The following is an 18,172-nucleotide window of genomic DNA, read 5'->3' on the forward strand; positions in this document are numbered from 1 at the left end:
AATAATTATTATTATTATTAATAGAAAGATTCTGTAGTAGTTTTCAAATTATGTTCCAGAGAAAGTTAGGCTTTGAGTCAAATAGCAGGTTTTAACTGTCCAGTGTTAGTACAGTAAATACTTTCTTATGTACTTAATTGGTTTTATGCATTTTATTTCCTGTTTTAAAGTAATAATGCCATTCTTTAGTGTCAAAATTAATTTACCTGATAATGCAGAAGAACTGAGTATTATCAGAATGGCATGTTATTTTCATGCTAATGAAAATGACATGCATGCACAGGGAGGTAAACAAGATATACTTGGACACTGCTATATTCTGGACATATCTGGATTGTGATGTCAGGGTAATGTTCTGGAGTCCCCTCTAGGAGGACATCATTCCCCTTTTCAGCTTGCTGAGCCACCTGCTGTTTCTTGAGACCATCTCCAGTACATTGTTTTCTCTGTAGGTTTTCATAAGCTCTGTTGTTCTCTGTGTTTCCAGCCATTCCATGTGTGAGTTTGCTTGGGCACATTTACTTGCTTCTCAGACTGCATTTGGGTGTCTCTCATTGAGTTTCTGATATATGAGAATCATTAAGTCCTTCAAATGCAAAAATTCTCCCCAGAAAAAAACAATTTGTGGGGCTGGAGAAGGCTCAGTGGTTAAGAGTGCTTGCTGCTAGAGATGGACATGGTGGTACATGTCTTAATTCTAGCACTTGGGAAGCACAGGTAGGTGGATCTCTGTGAGATCAAGGCCAGCATGGTCTACATAGAAAGTTCCAGGACACCTGGAGCTACAGGGAGGCCCTGTTTCCAAAAAAGTGGAAAAAAAAGAGTACTTACTGCTTTCCTAGAGGACCAGAGTTCAGTTCTCAGCACCCGTGTAAGGTGGCTCATAACCACCTGTAACTCCAGCTAAAGGGAAATCCAAACCCTCTGTCCTCTGAGGGTACCTGCACCCACATTCACATACCCACACAAAGATATACATATATCCACTTAATTTATCATAATTGAAAACTGAAAACCAACAGCAAAGCAATTTGTAATCTTCCAAAATGTCTGTGTCTGTTGATTACAATTGCTGGCTATCTATTACCTGGGAATTACAATGTAGCTCCTGATTAACTTCCTACAAAACAAAGTTTTCTATGTATTGGAGAGTTTCTAAGCATCCACTGTCTCCACTGTCATTATGTACTGTAATCCATTACTAGAAATGTATCGTGAAATAGTGTTTGCACGACTCCCAGTGCTTGTTCAATTTCCAGTACCCACATGGCAGCTAACAACTGTCAGTAACTCCAGTTCCAGGGGAATTCAACATCCTCTTCTGACCTCCTTAGGCATTGTGCAACATGGGTACACTTAGACACATGTAGGCAATACACTCATACACATAAAAAAAAGAAATAAAATAAAGAGAACTTTTTGATGAGATGATACTTATGATTGCTGTTAATGAATAGATAGCTTTCTATTTTTGGACCAATACAACAATGGTAAAATCTACTTTCAGTAATAAATCATAAACCAAGTATGGTGGTGCACACCTGTAATCCCAGCATTCAGATGTCTGATGATCAGAGGATGGAGTGTTTAAGGTCAGCCTGGACTACATAGTGAGATTCTGTCTAAAAACTAATTGTAGTCTGGAGAAATATTTTGAGTGCTTAACAAAATTTAACTTTTAAAAACAAATAGCCATATTGTGATTATAGAAAGCAAAAACCTATATATGTGAATAGTAATAAAAAAGAAAAGCAGGAACAGTGCGTAGTTTTCATAAATATTTATAATACTTAACACTTGATAGCAAGTTTTTATTCCTTCAGTCTCTTTGTGAAGGAGGCAAGGCCACAACTCTCATGCCCTAAGGACGTTAAGCCCTAGAGAGACTGAAGGCTCATTTATTCCTCAAATGAAAAGGTACCAAGTGCCTACATAAGGTCTAGCAATCAAGGGTACGGTGATGAATCATTTATTTTACTTGACTTTAGTATGGAGCAAATTTATAAACAGAAAAGCTGGTAAAATTGGTTATAGTGGAATCACAGATGTTGCAAGTAACTCTGGTTTGGTTGGGTAAGGTTCCACAGGAGGTTATTTTTAAAGCATTCTAATTAAAATATGAATGGGGGTATTTTCCAGGAGAATGGCAGTAGGGCAGGGAAAAGGGCCTTGAAGTGTAAGAGAGTGAATGTAAATATCAATCTTGAGCTGTGAAAACAGCTGGGAACTTGAAGAGCAGTGTGCAATTCAGTGCAACTACAGCATTATTTTCTAATATAAAGATAAATATGTAATTTTTGCTTATCTAAAAACTATTAAAAAGTAATGATAAATAAGTGATTTTAATCAGATATTTTACCTAATCCAATATATCTGAAATAATTTTTTTCATACTTAGCATTTTTAACATCAAATTAGTTGTGTGTTTTACACCTACAAACATCAAAATGGACTAGCATATATACAAAATTAGAAATATGTGTGTATAAGGGAAAAACAGAGAAAGAGGGACAAAGACATAGAAAAACACAGACGGGGAGGGAGGGAAACATCACTGTGCTCTAGGAGGGAAGGAGGAAAGAAGGGATTGTTGGTGCCATTTTTTGTTTATTTTCTGAGACAGAGTCTCCCTGGAACTGGCCTGGAACTTACTATGTAGACCAGGCTGGCCTCAATCTCACAGAGATCTGCCTGCCTCTGCCTTCCAAGGGCTGGGATTAAGGCGTATGCCACTATGCCTGATTGATACCATTTTTTAAAGATCATGTATGTCAGCTGCACTTGAAATTTTAAAAATATTTTGTTATTTTTATTTTATGTGTACAAGTATATTGTGTGCATATGAGTGCACCCGTGTTGTGCAGTGCCGCAGAGGACAGAAGAGGGCTTTGGATTCCCCTGGAACTGGAGTTAAGGACAGTTTGTAGCTGCCATGTGGGTGCTGGGAATTGAACCCAGGTCCTCTGCAAGAGCAGTCAGTGCTTTTAACCACTGAGCCATCTCTCCAGCTCCTGCATTTGAAATTTTATCTTTGAAGTAGCTTGTGTTTCTGAAATTATCTTGGGAGGAATTTTTTAGATTTTTGAATGTTTTTATAGACTGATTTTTTTGCAAAATATGATAATGAATTAGAAGAGTGAAATGAATTAAAAGAGAAATATTATTTTTGTGAGATTTGTAAGATGTGTTTGTTGATTTTGTACTTCTACAACATGATGCCACAGAGTGAGTAATTAGTAATAAGCAGTAATGTATAGGCCCGCTCTTTTGGAAACTGGAAAGTATATGATGAAGGAGCTTTCTTATTGCGTCATAACATATTGGAAGGTATCACATGTCAGAAGGACAAGAGAGGATATGAAAGAGAGAGACAAGAGGTTATGAGCCCATTCTCTTGATAAGGAGCCTTCTCCTGTGATAATGGCATTATTTCATTCATGGGGGTGGAGCTTTCAGGACCTAAACATCTCGTATAAGACTCATTTCCCAGCCTAGAAATATGGCTCAGTGGTTAAGAGGACTAGCTACTCTTGTAGCGGATTTGGATTCAGTTTCCAGCTCTCACATGGTAGCTAGCAACCATCTATAACTTCAGTTCCAGAAGAGTCAATGCCCTCTTCTGACCTCCACAAGCATTGCACAAGGGTGCACTTACATACATGCAAGTAATATGCTCATACATGTAAAAATTAAAAATAATAAATAAAATATTTAAAAGTCTCATTTCTCAATATTGTCAGGATGGCAGTGAATTTTTGATATGTGTTTTGGAGGAGCAATAAAGTCACAGCAGATGAGCAATTAAAAAGGTGTCTAACCCAAAGTTATCCAAACTTCCTGCCATGATAGAAATGTTCAGTCTGTGCTAATTAAATTAAAATAACCACATGAAGACTATTGACTCCTATAGTGGGTAGCCGTGGATATACTTATTCTCAATATCTGTATCATCTATTATAGGCCTGTGTTGATCTGTAACTCTAATTTGAATAACACTCTTCAGCACAGATCCTAGAGCTAGAAAGCCTTTGTGTGTCCCCAAGTTTCATTTTTAAAAATATTTATTATTTTTATGTATATGAGTGTATTTCCTGCATGTGTGTAAGTGCACCCGTGTTGTGCAATGCCTGCAAAGGTCAGAAGAAGGCATTTGATTCCCCTAGGACTAGAGTTACAGATGGTTTTCAGCCGTCGTGTGGGTGCTGAGAATCAAACCCAGGTCCTCTTCAAGGGTAGTCAGTGCCTTTAACTGCTGTGTCATCTTCCCAGACCCTTAAAGTTTCTTTTTTGTATATTTTTAAATTGATTTTTTTGTGTATTTTGTATACAACATCTTAATCATTTTTATACCCCTTCTCCATTGGCACCCACCCATAGTCCCCCCAACCCCTGCACTGGGTTTCATGCATTCTGTCATTTATGTTAAGGCCTAGTGAGTCAAGTTAGTGTCCCCAAATGTTCTTCATCCACTGGGGTCTAATCAGCCTATCTAGAGTAACTCCCTTTAAGAAGAGCAACTCTTCCTCAGCCAGTAGTAATCAGCTACCCAACAGTTCTTCAGCTAAGATGCCCATTTTCACAGTTCTATGCTGGGTTTTTGTCTGCTTGAGTTTTCATGGGTTTCGTGCATGCTGTCACCATTGCTGAAAGTTCGTATGTGCAAGGTACCAGGAACCTGTAAGACTGTTTCCATATGGTCATATACCTCCTCCCCTGGCTCTTACAATCTTTCTGCCCCCTCTTCTGCAATAGTCCCTGAGCCCTGAGTGGTTGAAGTTAAATATATGAGTCCTGTCCAAGGACTCAAACTTTGCAGACTCTTATTCTCTATTCTTGGGCCGTTTGTGGCCCTTTGAGTTCATTGCCCTCAGTTGTTTAAGGGAGCTTCGTTAATGAGAGTTGAGAGATGCATTAGTTTTCTCTCTGCCCTTTGTTTCACTATGTTCCATAAGCCTTAGGTGTAGAGGTTCCATTGTAGATGTGTCACTTAGGTTCAGGCATTTTACAGACACTCAATTTCTGTGTGGCCAGTTGTGGAACTCTGTCATAATCTGTCTGTTGCGAAAGAAACTTCTTCGATGAGTGGTGACTGGCATACTTGTCTGTAAATATAAGGATTCATATTTAGCACATAGTGAAAAAAAGTACATTTGTCTGGGGATAAGACAGTCTTTCCACATGTCTCTTAATCTTTCTATGCTGTTGTCCCTGTTCCTCATTTGTAAAACTAAAGGCAATAAGAGACTACCTCCTCCATTTGGATTGTTATGAAGATTAAATATGTTAATCAGAACAGTGTACTTAGAACAATGTCTGATACATAGCAATCACTTCATAAATGTATTATTTGTATTGTAATTATTGTTTTCATTATTATTATGATGCATAGCACATAATTAAAAATTAACAAACTCCTGTCTTTTTTAAACTCTCTGCTTCTAACTGCTTTTATACAGTTCCTAGTGTATACCCAATTCAATAAATATCATTGAACATAAAAAACAAAATACTCTTTTCCTGAATATGAAAAATCAATTATATTTATTGGAAAGGGGGTTGGGGAAAGCACTAAGAAAAGATGACAACTGAGAGGGCTTCAGAGGTCAAGTTTTTCTAGTGAAGAAGAGCCCATCATGTTGAGGGAGTGTGTACACCCATTTGGATCATGACCCTGTAGAGGGATGTGTAGCAAGTACACTGTGACCATTGCTTCTTCCTCTCCATATTTTAATGTTTTACTCATATGATTCCTGCGTAACACATGGTTCTATACATTTAATACATGATATCCTATTAGTAAGGCCAATCACTGCTTTTTGCTTGTCTATTCCTAGGTGTTATATTGCTTGAATATGATGGGGAGGGTGGACAATGGCTGGAAAAGGAAGAGGAATGCTGCTTGAAAAGTAGTCACTGGGTTATGGACAGATGTCTGTACAGTTTTTTTTCTCCTAAAACATGTTTTCTTATTTACATAGATTATCTTAGGAAGAAAAACAACAGGAAAAATGAAGTTCCTTGTCTTTATATTTGTTGGTTTTCACATTTTATCCCTGGGCTCTGGGAAATCTATATACAAGAATGGCATCACTCAGAGAACTTTTCAAGATATAAAAGAAGAAATAACCAGCTATGAAGATGTTGCTAAAGCAATTATCAACCTTGCTGTTTATGGTAAATCCCAGAACCGGTCCTATGAGAGGTTAGAACTTCTGGTTGATACTGTTGGACCCAGACTAAGTGGGTCCAAGAACCTGGAGAAAGCCATCCAAATTATGTACCAAAACCTGAAGCAAGATGGACTGGAAAATGTCCACCTGGAACCAGTCAAAGTACCCCACTGGGAGAGGGGAGAAGAATCTGCTGTGATGCTGGCACCAAGAATTCACAAGATGGCTATTTTGGGTCTTGGCAGCAGCATTGGAACTCCCCCAGAAGGTATTGTTTGACTTTTCAACTTGCTGTACTCTTCTTTTTAATTTAATTTACCCCTCTCTTTCATTTTCTCTTTTTGTTTTTGACACAGTAGTCTCATGTAACCCAGGCTAGTCCTGAGTTCCTTATGTGGCTTGAACTTCTGATCCTCTGTCCTCCACCCTTTGAGTGCTTATGGAGTGTGCTACCACATCTGATTTAGGATGCTAGGGATCAAACCCGGGACTTTGTGCTTGCTAAGCAAGCACTTGACCAATTGAGATATGTCCTTAGCCCCTGCTGTTCTTCTTATACAACTGATGTCACTTGGCATGATTGATTACAATCTATATGATTCCTACTGTAGAAAACATAATATCTTCCATTCCATTTACTTATGATTTCTTAACTTATTAACTTTTTTCTTCTTCCTTCTTCCTTTCTTCTGTTTCTTTTCTGAAAGAAAACATTGTATGTGGTAACTTTTAAAATGGAGGCTATATAGCTACTGGCCTATAACAGCCATATCACTTAATAATGGTAATTTAGTATAAAATTGGTGTTATTATATAGAGGATTAAAATATATGTAAGTAGGCTACAAAAGTTACCAAGGTGTTTCAATGTGCAGAACTTTTAGAATGAACGAGTTTGAGTATAGAAACTGAATTGATTTGAGTTTATTATTTTTATAGCCGTAGACATCTACATCAAGAATTATCAAGAGTCAGGTTTCCTCTATACTTATCAGTACTCTATCTAAGCTTGATCAAATAATATAATGCTTCAGTGAGAAATATATAACCAGTTGGCTATCACCTACCAGTCAGATGTAAATATGTTCATGGATTATATGAAATATGTAAATATGTTCAATGATTCAATGAGAAATATATAACCAGTAGGCAATCACCTACCAGTCAGATGTAAATATGTTCATGGATTAATTTTCTGTAGAAGAGAAAGCACTTTCTAGTCTTTTGACTTTCTCTTATGTCAAGAGACAGACCCAGTAGCAGCATAGATTGTTACTTAAAAATATTTATTGAGGGGCTGAAGAGATGGCTCAGTGGTTAAGAGCACTGAATGTTCTTGAAGAGGACCTGGGCTTGATTTCTAGTACTCACATGGCAGCTAACAGCTGTCCATAACTCCAGTTCCAGGGGATCCAATGTCCTCTTCTGACCTCTGTGGGCATTTCACAACAAAGGTGCACTTACACATATGCAGGCAATACACCCATATACATAAAATAAAAATAATAAAATATGCTAAATAAAAATCTTTATTGAAGTTTAATTCATATACTAAAGTATTTATCCATTTAAAACCTATAGTGCAATGGTTTTTAATGTATTTACTATTCACTGTGTTGTTCAACCAAATTGTAGAACACTTAGGTTATAGAACACTATCCAAATGTAGAACATTTTATCACCCTCTCCCTAAAACTTCATAGCTAGTAGCATCCCTTTAATCTTCCCTTCCTGCTCTGTAAGACCTAGGAAATGGCTAATCTTTATGCCTTCATGGACTTGCCTTTTCTGGACATTTTGTGTGAATGGACTAATAAGCTGGGCCTGGACTTTTCATTATGGGAAGATTTTAATATTAAATTCAGCTTCTTGTCTACTCAGATTTTCTGTTTCTGTTTTAATCATTTATATTTTATCAATTTATCTGTTTTATTGAATCTATACTATTTTTTGGATGAGAGTCATTCTCTTATAATTATTCTCTTATAATTATTTTATTTATGCAAGGATAATGGTTCAAATCACTGTCTGTTATTTATTTTAGTCACAGAATTTCCTTTAGTGTTTTTTAGTGTTTTTTAAAAAGCAATCTGCTAGTACCAAATTCTGTAAGCCCCTTTCACCTTTAGTTCTTTATTTAGCATTAAATTTTGAAAGACCTTTTTTACTGAATAGATGACTTTTGGTTGATAGTGTTTCATTTTCAGCATTCTGAGAATGTCATTCCATTGTCTTTAGAATTCCATAGTTTTGGATAAGAAGTCAGTCGGAAGTTAATTTGGGGTACATGTCCTTGAATTTGATATGTTATTTATCCCCACTGCTTTCAGTATTTTCTGTTTGTTTTTAATTTTCAACATTTGACATAGGTAGGAATGGATCACTTTGCTTTATCTTACTTGGGGATTATTTTTTCAATTTCTTGCATATGTAGATTGATATTACTCATCAAATTTTGGGGAAATTTGGACTACTAGTCTCACAGATATTTTTCTTCCTCTCTTCTCTGGTGCTATAATTATGAGCATGTAGTTTTATTTAATGATGTGCTACATCTGTCTGAGACTGACTGTTTTTTCCTTCTTTTTTCCTCTCTGTTCTTCAGATTGCATGACCTCCATCAGTCTATCAGCATCTTCAGTGAGTCTCTCTTCCATTAGTGAAAATCTACTATTCAACCTCTGTACAGTCTTTTTTCAGTGCTAGAGTTTTCATATTGTCTTTTAAAAATCACTTTATTTCTTTATTGATACTCTCCATTTGATGAGACATTGTCATCATGCCTTTCTTTAATTCTTTATGTATTACTTTAAGTATTGCTTTTATTTCCTTTATCATGTATATAGTTGCTGCTTTGAACTGTTTATCTTTTATGTTCTCTATCTGGTCAATTTCTAGTGTGTGTTTTATTCTGTGCATGGACCACAATTTTTAGTTTCCTTTTATGTCTTATAATTTTAATTGAAAAATAAATATTTTGACTAATATATTGTAGAAACTCTGTGTATTGATCTTCTCCAATTGTAAATTCATTGAAGGCTGAAGTTTGTTGTTACATTGAATATTAATTTGTATAATGACTTGCAATAATAACTATGCAAAGTCTGTGTATTTCACAGTATGAAGCTCTTCAGGTTGTTTTTATTTTGTTAACTTTTTCTTATCCTATTTCCCAAGGAGTCACCTTGGCTCTAAATAAGCCAATCATTCTTCAAAGGCTATGCTTAGATTTTCTCAGCCAAATACAGTTTTATGCATTATTGTGGGATGTTTGTGAAAATTGGAATCTGTTTATTACAAATTAGAGAATCTATGCTTTTCTCCCAATTTTGCTTAGTGCATAGATTTCCCTTTCTAATCATTGCTGTGATGGTACAGTCTTGGTTCTTCCAGACTGCAGAACACATGTGTTTTAATTATTAAGCCTGGCTTAATAGTATTTTTCTTGGGATCAGAGCAGTTAATCTTTCAACTAGTGTTTGGTCAGAGGTTGGACTTAAGCCCCTTGAGCCATTGAAGCTTCTGCTCTTTGTTGATAGATCTGTGTGCAACTTAAAAAATGTTTGCAAGTCTGACTTATGTCTTGTTATGATTGCTTCCGAATAAGACGTGTGCAATTTCTTTTTAAATTTTTCCTTTTGAGTTGTACTAAATATCAAACCCAGGACCTCTTACATATTAGGCAAGTGCTCCACCACTGTGATACAGCCTCAGCCTCACATATACTTTTCTTACTGTCTGTGAACTATATGCATGTGCATGTACTGGAGACAGGGTGCCTCACTACCCAGGGCTTACTGTGATACCCACCGTTGTTTTTAATCCTTCCTGGCTTCTTTCCATTAAGGTTCTGTATGCTCTGCCACTTTGTTTGTTGCCAGCAGCATTATGAAGAAACCAGCATCCTAATCGCTCTCTCTTTTTTTTTTATCAATACCTTTTGACATGGACATTTTCATGATCTGCTCCAAAATAAAACCACTAACCTCAGTAAGAACTGTGGAACTTTTAATCCACAGGAATTGCCTCTTCCCCCAGGAGAAAATTTGTGGTACTGCACAGAAGCAAGAGACAATGACAGCAATTTGTTTCTCTAAGAGTGATGTCCCCAGCAGGTACTAGACAGGGAAGATGACAGTGACTGGTCTTCTAGGATTATAGTCCCAGTAAAGAATCACTGCCTATGAGCAAACTGAGATGGAGGCCATCAGGTTCCAGCATTTTCTTTGGCTATAAAGTACTTGGGACAGAGTTTCCACTCTAATGAGAACCTGGGTAAAAAAATGGAGTCTCAGTCCTCTTGGCCATGCCTGCCTGGAATAGATCCCCAACACGGGAATGTGGTTGAAGGAATGAGAAACACTGATTACCTGGCCTTCTAAGGGTTAAACCACACACCTAGACTGAGAACTCTGTGTATGTGTGTATAGGCGAGGGAGTGCCTTCCATTTCCTTGGCTATACTTACCCAGAGTATAATGGCAGTAAGATCCTTTCTATAACATGAGTCTTAGGGTGGGAAAAGGAAGCAAACCACAGTCCAAATGCCATAGACTATCTCTATTCTGTCTATGAGCTAGTAGATTTTCTTGCACACATATTATTCCATTTTCTGTATGTTCTTAGGAAATTTCAGATATTTTTCCTGACATTTCATTTAAATTTTTTTCTAGTAACTTTTTGGGAGAGTAGGAGAGAGACTTCCAGCTATCTCATTTGGGAACTATCATTGTGATGTCCAGTTTTGGTCTCTCTAAGGTAGCATCAATAAGCAGCTAGCAAGACCCACAGCCCAAGTTCTAGAGTGTCAAGTTGGGATTTTGTTACATTGCCTTCTGTGTTAGGCACAAACTTATGTCTTCAATTTTAAAACCCTCCAACTATCCTTAAAAAAAACTAGATTTTCTTTTCTTGTACTTGTTTAATTTTTTGCACATGAGAAAACTAGACTCCATTTGGCTGCATAGTTTTCCCAGTGCTATATAAGTAGTAAAATGTTATGCTCAGGCCTGAACAGCTCCGCAGTTTGTATTTTTTATCATTAGATGGATTTGTCTCACAAATATTTTAATGTTATTTGATTCATAAGAATCCTATTTGTAGCCTCTGGCTAAAGCAAATCTTTTTTAGAGGCTGCTGATACCTGACCTGTGATTGCAGAATATATTGGTTTCTTCATCTTCTTTTTGGGCCAATTTCTTTTATTATCCTCAATCCTCATTCTGTAGTAGGGCTCGCTCTTCCCTGGATGTCTGCCTGGTAATGAGAACTAAGCCAAGTTACTGATTGCTGTGGGGGCCTTCAACATCCAGGTGGGGTGAGTTTTACTCACTGGAATCTGTTTTGGTCTTCCAAGATTCACTTTCAATCCAGTCCTCATTCCATGGTGTTCAAAGCAGATTAACAGTTGTCTGGCAACTGGACTATTTTAGATTCTGAGGAGACTGGGGAATTAGCTGGACCAGGTGCAGGAGATTCCCATACGAGGTAGTCTTTATACATCAATGTCTAGATTGTAGGTGCTATGAGGTATTGATATTCTTTCATCTAGCCTTTCTCCCAGGAATGTTCTCACTTTGAATTAAGTACTAACTAACTGTGTGATCTTGTTCGAGTTATTTAATTATCACAGGCTTTAATATTGTTATCTGTATGAGAAAGAGACTGGGACTCTATAGGGAATCTCTTTGGGATTGAGAAGTGTGATTTTTATGACAATCAGTGGTTAGAATTCATGAGGTCTGGATTCTCCCAGACATATGCAATGGAGCAGATTCTTTGTGTAACCAGAGATGATACTTTTATTTGCATTTCCAAGAACTACTGAATGTCTTGCCAGCCTCATAAACTCAGCATTCTGCTTCTCCTGCATCTCATCTTTATTAATGACATTGCCATCCACCTACCCGCCTAAACTAGGAGCCTCAAAATCCTCCTAGTATCTAAAATGGAATCTTGCTTTCATGTTTCTGTTCTCTGTCTGTAATGCCCACAATTAAAAATTCAGCTCGCATCTCTTCTCTATGGAGACTTTTTCTATGCTTGTTCATACCCAAAGAAATATTGACAACTTCCTCCCTTCTGCTTTTCCTGTAACCTGAACATGCAGTATCAAAGAATTTCTTTAATAAGCCTCTTAAAATCAGGTATCCTGGCTTCAGGATTCTCAACATGAAACATTTTTGTTCATGTAAAATTGGTGATGTTTAGAGACATTTCTAGTGGCCATGATAGGGTTATTTGTCCCTCATGGATAGAGGCTAAGACCGCTGCTGTATATCCCACAAGCCCAAGACATCTCTCTCCATTCCTCCCAGAAAATGATTATCCATTCTATAATGCCAATATTGAAGAACCCTGATCTAGTCTTCACTATATACCTCCCATAGGAGAGTATGAAGACATATTTGTCTAGTGAATGCCTTTCCATTTAGCTCACTCCCAACATTCAGTCGGTCACTGAGCCTTAAATATTCCCTGATTTTTTTCCATCTTCCCCATCATATCAGAGTTCAGCACCTAATATCAGCTATACCAAATATTATAAATTTCTATTAACTGATATTCCTGGCTCCTGTTTCATTTTAATCTATTTCCATATTACTACTTTAAATATCTGTGAAATATGGATTTCATGCTGCTCTTATACTTAAAATGATTTCATTGTTCACAGTATCGTTTAAATTCTTATGATCAATGTTCAGTATTTGAAAACTGATTCATGCTTAAACTTTCTTTAGGACTATGTGATTTTACTAGTTTTTAAAATATTCCTGAAATAGTCAAACAGCAAGAATTTGATTTGTAGTTCAGTGACAGCAGGCAGGAAAAAGGAAGATCGATGAACATCAGTCAAGTCATGATTAGGGTGTTCACTATAATCTATTCTTTCTGGAAAGTTAAGCAGCATAGATCAGGAAGTCTGGAAAGAAACAGCTTAATCTTATTTCATAGTTTCTGTATCTCTCTATCCCCAAATAGCCTATGTGCCTCCCCCTAACACATTCTACATCCAGTACTTTCTATCCATTTGTTCCTGAGTTGAGACCTAATTTACCCACAAGATTGCACTATCAGATAATTAGTTACTTGTGCCTGTCCTTTTCTCCCTCTTTGGTCTCATCAGGGAAATAGCATTTTCAGGGTTGTTTGAGGGGAGTGTAGTCTTTGACTGCTGTCTAGTCACAGTATGAGCATCAGTGCTCTGGAGACCCTGTTTCCACGGATACTTTGAATTTGGAGGTATAGGATCAACTGGTAGATCTGAAGGCAGTGTCAGAGTTTGAAAATTTGCCTTCTCTGCATCAAGCGAGATGTGGAAATGAAGAGGAACAGGCAGTGGATTCTATACTTGGTGAGCACCTATCTTTTATACACTAATTATTATATAGATTGACACAGATTGTCTTTAGGGGAGATGTTATTCTGCTTTCAGATGGCAGCATCTTGCCAAGTCACAGAGCTACTCTGTGGCCTAAGGCCACGCCTTCCTAACAGTCTTCTTTCTTCACCTCATGGTGGATATTTATACATACATCCTTTGTCTTTTTTCATTTTCTTCCTGATTATTTTGTCAGAATAGGACCACCACAATCTGTGTTTTTGGAAAGTTAAGAAGTATGGATCCGACAGAATAGAAGGCAACTGCTGAATCTTCTCCTGTAGGCTCAGCATTCTTACAGAAAGTTGCCTTGCATGCTCTGTACACCTTCACACTGTCAAATAAACATGACTCGGGAAATGAAAGCCATAGACAAAAGCACTACTGAATTTGGTTATAGCAGAACTAAGAATTTCTGTTCAGGGCCAGTGAGATAGCTCAGCAGTTAGAGGCCTGTGCACACAGGCCTGACAACCTGAGTTCCATCCCTGGATTTCATAAAATGCCAGGTGAGAACAGATTCCTGAGAGCTTTCCTCTGACCTCCACACACGAGTACGTCTGCATGTGCGTGCCCCCCCCAGATGTAAATACACACACACACACACACACACACACACACACACACAATTAGTTACTAAAACAACTTTTGTTTAGTGAAGATGCCATGATGAATGCTGTTGGACAGCAAAATGGCTGGACATTTCTGTCTGAAATTGTTAAGGGCTGGCATGATGGTGCACATCTTTAATAAGTACTCAGGAGGCAGAGACAGATAGATCTCTGTGAGTTCAAGGCTACCTTAGTCTACACTGGGGGCTCTATGTGTGCCAGGGCTACACAGTGAGACGCTCTCTCCAAAAAAGTTAAGGAATTAATATATAGACTATAAAATTATAGAAATCCGGAGGAAAAGTTGATAACCTATTATGGGAATGGGGGAAGGTCTCTGAGTTGGCAGTTTAGAGAAGAGGAAATGCAAAAGCTAACAGGTATATGTAGAAATGTCCAACTTACTGAAAAAATCAGAATAATGTAAATTAAAAAAAAATAGTTAGATTGCCAGGCGTGGTGGCGCACACCTTTAACCCCAGCACTCGGGAGGCAGAGGCAGGCAGATCTTTGTGAGTTCAAGGCCAGCCTGGTCTATATAGTGAGTTCCAGGACAGCTGGGGCTACAGGGAGACCCTGTCTCAAAAAAATAGTAAGATTACTTTATAGTAGGGATGTCAAATATGTTGCCAGGGTTGTGAAGACAGGCATGCTCATGAGCTCATCTTTGATCATGTACCATGGTGCCACTGTTCTGGAGACTCATATTAAATATATTTATAGATTTACTCAGTCCACCAATTCAAATGTTAATCTCTTCCATAAACATCCCCATTAACACACTCAGAAGTAATGTTTAACCTGCTCTCTGGGAATCCTGTGGCCAAGTCAAGTAAAAGTAAAATTAACAATCATCACAATGGCTACATAAGTGACAAAGAAATGTATAAGGTATTTTCAACCTGTGTACAGCAATGGTATAGATGGCAGGTGGAAGGAAGGTGATGTCTGAATAGGATGAAACCTAAGACAGGGCCAGACTAGGTGAGAGTTGGGGAAATTATTGCACATTTATAAACAAGGACATTTTCAGAAACCATCTTCTTAACTTTATGCTAAATACGTGGGGAGAAAAGGACTGAGAGAGTCCAGATGTTAAGGTGCCAATAATTTGGATTTGGCCTCATAAATGGAGGCACAAACAGATTAATTGGACAGGAAACAGGAAGAGTAAAGGCATGTGCAAGGGAGAATATAAGCTGTATTTGTTCAATGACTGGAAACGTAGGTTCATGTTGAGGAGGAGTGGATAATGACAGGACTGAAGGCACAAAGGTAGACTCCAAGAATCCCAAGGCCATCTCATGCATTTGTTAGTACAGAAACTATTACTAGATCAGAGAAAGAAGGGGGCAACACTAAGGCAAATTTCATTTGGCACTTAATAAAAGTAAGCTAGGAGCAGAGAGTTTTGATCTTTTCTGCTAAATAATGTGACCAGCACAAAGTCATAAAGATTATCTGAGTATCTTAAGTTTCTATGTTATTTGTACTATTATTTATTAGTACTATAGTTGGTATACGATACTAGATTTCCTGAGAATTATGAGTTTAGTGAAAGGTCTAGTTTTTTCATTCTAAGAAATCTAAAAAACAAATAACAATCCATACTCTGTTGCTCATAAAATAGTTTCTGGTCTTACCTTCATGGGGAAGTATTAGCCACATTGTCTACCAACAGTCTCCTTTCTTTTATACCATCCCTTTAGCAAACCATCTATATCAGGCTGTTAGGTTATCAGGCTGTGATCCAAATGACTTTAAAGCAAATAGGGCTTTTAGTGATAGAACAAATTATTTGTGAATAAGAAAAATTCAGCCAGCTGTATTGTCTTACTCCATTACCTTATATTTCAAGTGCATTTTCTGTACTTAATTTGAGGGAAATTACCACAAAATATCCAGTACCTTGTTTGCTGAGAAGGTTCTTAGAAAAGCACATTCATCCTCAGACTGAATTTATGCTTTATTTTCATCCCTAAGAGCATTTATTAACCACTTATTTGTGGCTTGCCTGGTCTGAACAAAATGTGGCTAATGACATATGAGTGAGTACTATATGCACCCTACAGCCTCCAGAAGTGCCACTTCCTGATGATGAAGGTAATGTATTTACCTTCAAATGTAGAAAACTGAAAAACAAAGGAAAGCATAACTAGGAAAACAAGATCACATGGAATTGTATTGCCCAAAGGTGAGAGTTCTGGTTTGTCCCTGCTTTATGCTTCAATGCATTTGTTTATATTAATTTATAATATACTTTGATTATGTCCCCATCTATGATACTATAGTATAAATATTTAGAATTTGGACCTGAATCCAAATCTAATCACTGACAATGCTGTATTTATTAACTTATTTAACATTTTAAGAGCTCTGTTTTATTTTCTACAAAATGAGAATAGTTGTGTCTACTTCGTTGGGTTGAAATCAGGAAAATGGAATCATTCTCTTGAAATGCTTGGCTCTGCACAATTTTTTAGCTTATTTGTGATAATCATTACTGGTTACTGAAGTTGTGTCTTTTCCTGTTTGCTAAGCCATGCACAGTTGATGCCATCAGATTCATTGCCATTCAACTCTTAATCTGAAAGTTCTGTTTCATTACAATAAGAAAACACTGAGCCAGACTTGCCCCATTGTAAGTTGTCCCAAGTGGAAGTTTTTTCATTTGCATTTGATTTCTCCTGGAATGCTGTGGGTTTACTTATATAGCAATGGATGACATTCTCTCATGTGTCCTCCACAATGGGAATTAGTAGCAGTGAAAAGTGGTTAGTTAGGGCTAATAGCAGAGATATATGAGCTTGTAGGTGGGTTTAGGTTCTAGATCTGGCAATTGGCTCAGCCACAGAGCTTCATAGGACTGTCCCCTGGACCCCTTTTAAGCAGGGTACTGAAGCCTAGATTTGGAGCTGAATTAGAATTAAGAGTTGGTGTCAAAAGGACAGACACCATATTATCATCTCATTAGATGCAGAAAAGGCCTTTGATAAAAATCTAATATCCATGCATGATACAAGTCATGGAGAATTCAGATACAGGGGACATATCTCAACATAGTAAGGACAATATACAACAAGCCCATGGTTAATATCATTCCAAATGGAGAAAAACTCAAAGCATTCTCATTAAAAATCAGAAACAAGGCAAGGATGTCCATACTCTTCAGTTCTGGTCAGTGCAGTACTTGAAGTCTGAGAGAGCAAAAAAGACATAGGAGATGAGGGGAATACAAATTGGAAATGACGAAGTCAAAGTATTCTCATTTGCAGACAATATGATTCTATATATAAAAGACCCTCTGACAGAAGATTGGTATCTAGAATATACAAAGAACTGAAAAATTGAACATCAGTTAGTGATCCAACACATCTGTAAAGCCTAATAACCACAGCAACTGACATGGGAAACTATATCTATTGGTGCAGTAGTGATACCTTTTATCTAGGGGGTAATCCTCTCAATGGGTGGGAACTTATGAGTGGCACTGTAAACATAGCCAAATGACCTGGAGAGGTCATAGATCCTAGAGAAAACCCTATCTCTGTCATATCTCTAGACAAATGAAATTTATTACTTTGTGCTAAATATGGATCTTTGTATTTACAGACAAGTATACCATACACCACTCATCAAAGAAACATTATTTTTTGCAACAGATAGAGTGTATTACAGAGTTTTACAACTGGTCACACACAGAGAACATATGTCTGAGAGATGCCAAGCCCTAAGTGACACATCTACACTGGAACATCTACATGTAAGGCTCATGTAACATAGTGGAAAAGGGGGTCGAGAGAATACTAATACATCTCTCAACTCTTAATAGTGAAGCTTCCACATCCAACAGAGTGTGATGCACACAGAAGGCCACAACTGGCCAAGGTGTAGAGAATAAGAGACTGCAGAGTGTGTGTCCCTGGACAGAACTCCTATATTAAAACTCACCTACCCATGGCTCAGGGACCATTGTGGAAGAGGGGACAGAAAGATTCTAAGAGCGAGGGTT

The 18,172-nt window shown here is 37.5% G+C and overlaps 1 protein-coding gene across 1 annotated transcript in view; it reads left to right on the forward strand.

Annotated features, from left to right (window-relative positions):
- The window catches only part of LOC103745852 (carboxypeptidase Q-like), a 219,312-nt gene that overhangs the window by 163,601 nt on the left and 37,539 nt on the right, over positions 1–18,172 (forward strand). Inside the window, exon 2 of the mRNA XM_008847864.3 lies at positions 5,979–6,438. Coding sequence (XP_008846086.1) covers positions 6,009–6,438 — 430 coding nt within the window. The 5' untranslated portion in view covers positions 5,979–6,008. The remainder of the gene's footprint in view (positions 1–5,978; positions 6,439–18,172) is intronic.

Source organism: Nannospalax galili, unplaced genomic scaffold (assembly GCF_000622305.1).
Source record: "Nannospalax galili isolate Female #2095 unplaced genomic scaffold, S.galili_v1.0 scaffold183, whole genome shotgun sequence".
NCBI lineage: Eukaryota > Metazoa > Chordata > Mammalia > Rodentia > Spalacidae > Nannospalax > Nannospalax galili.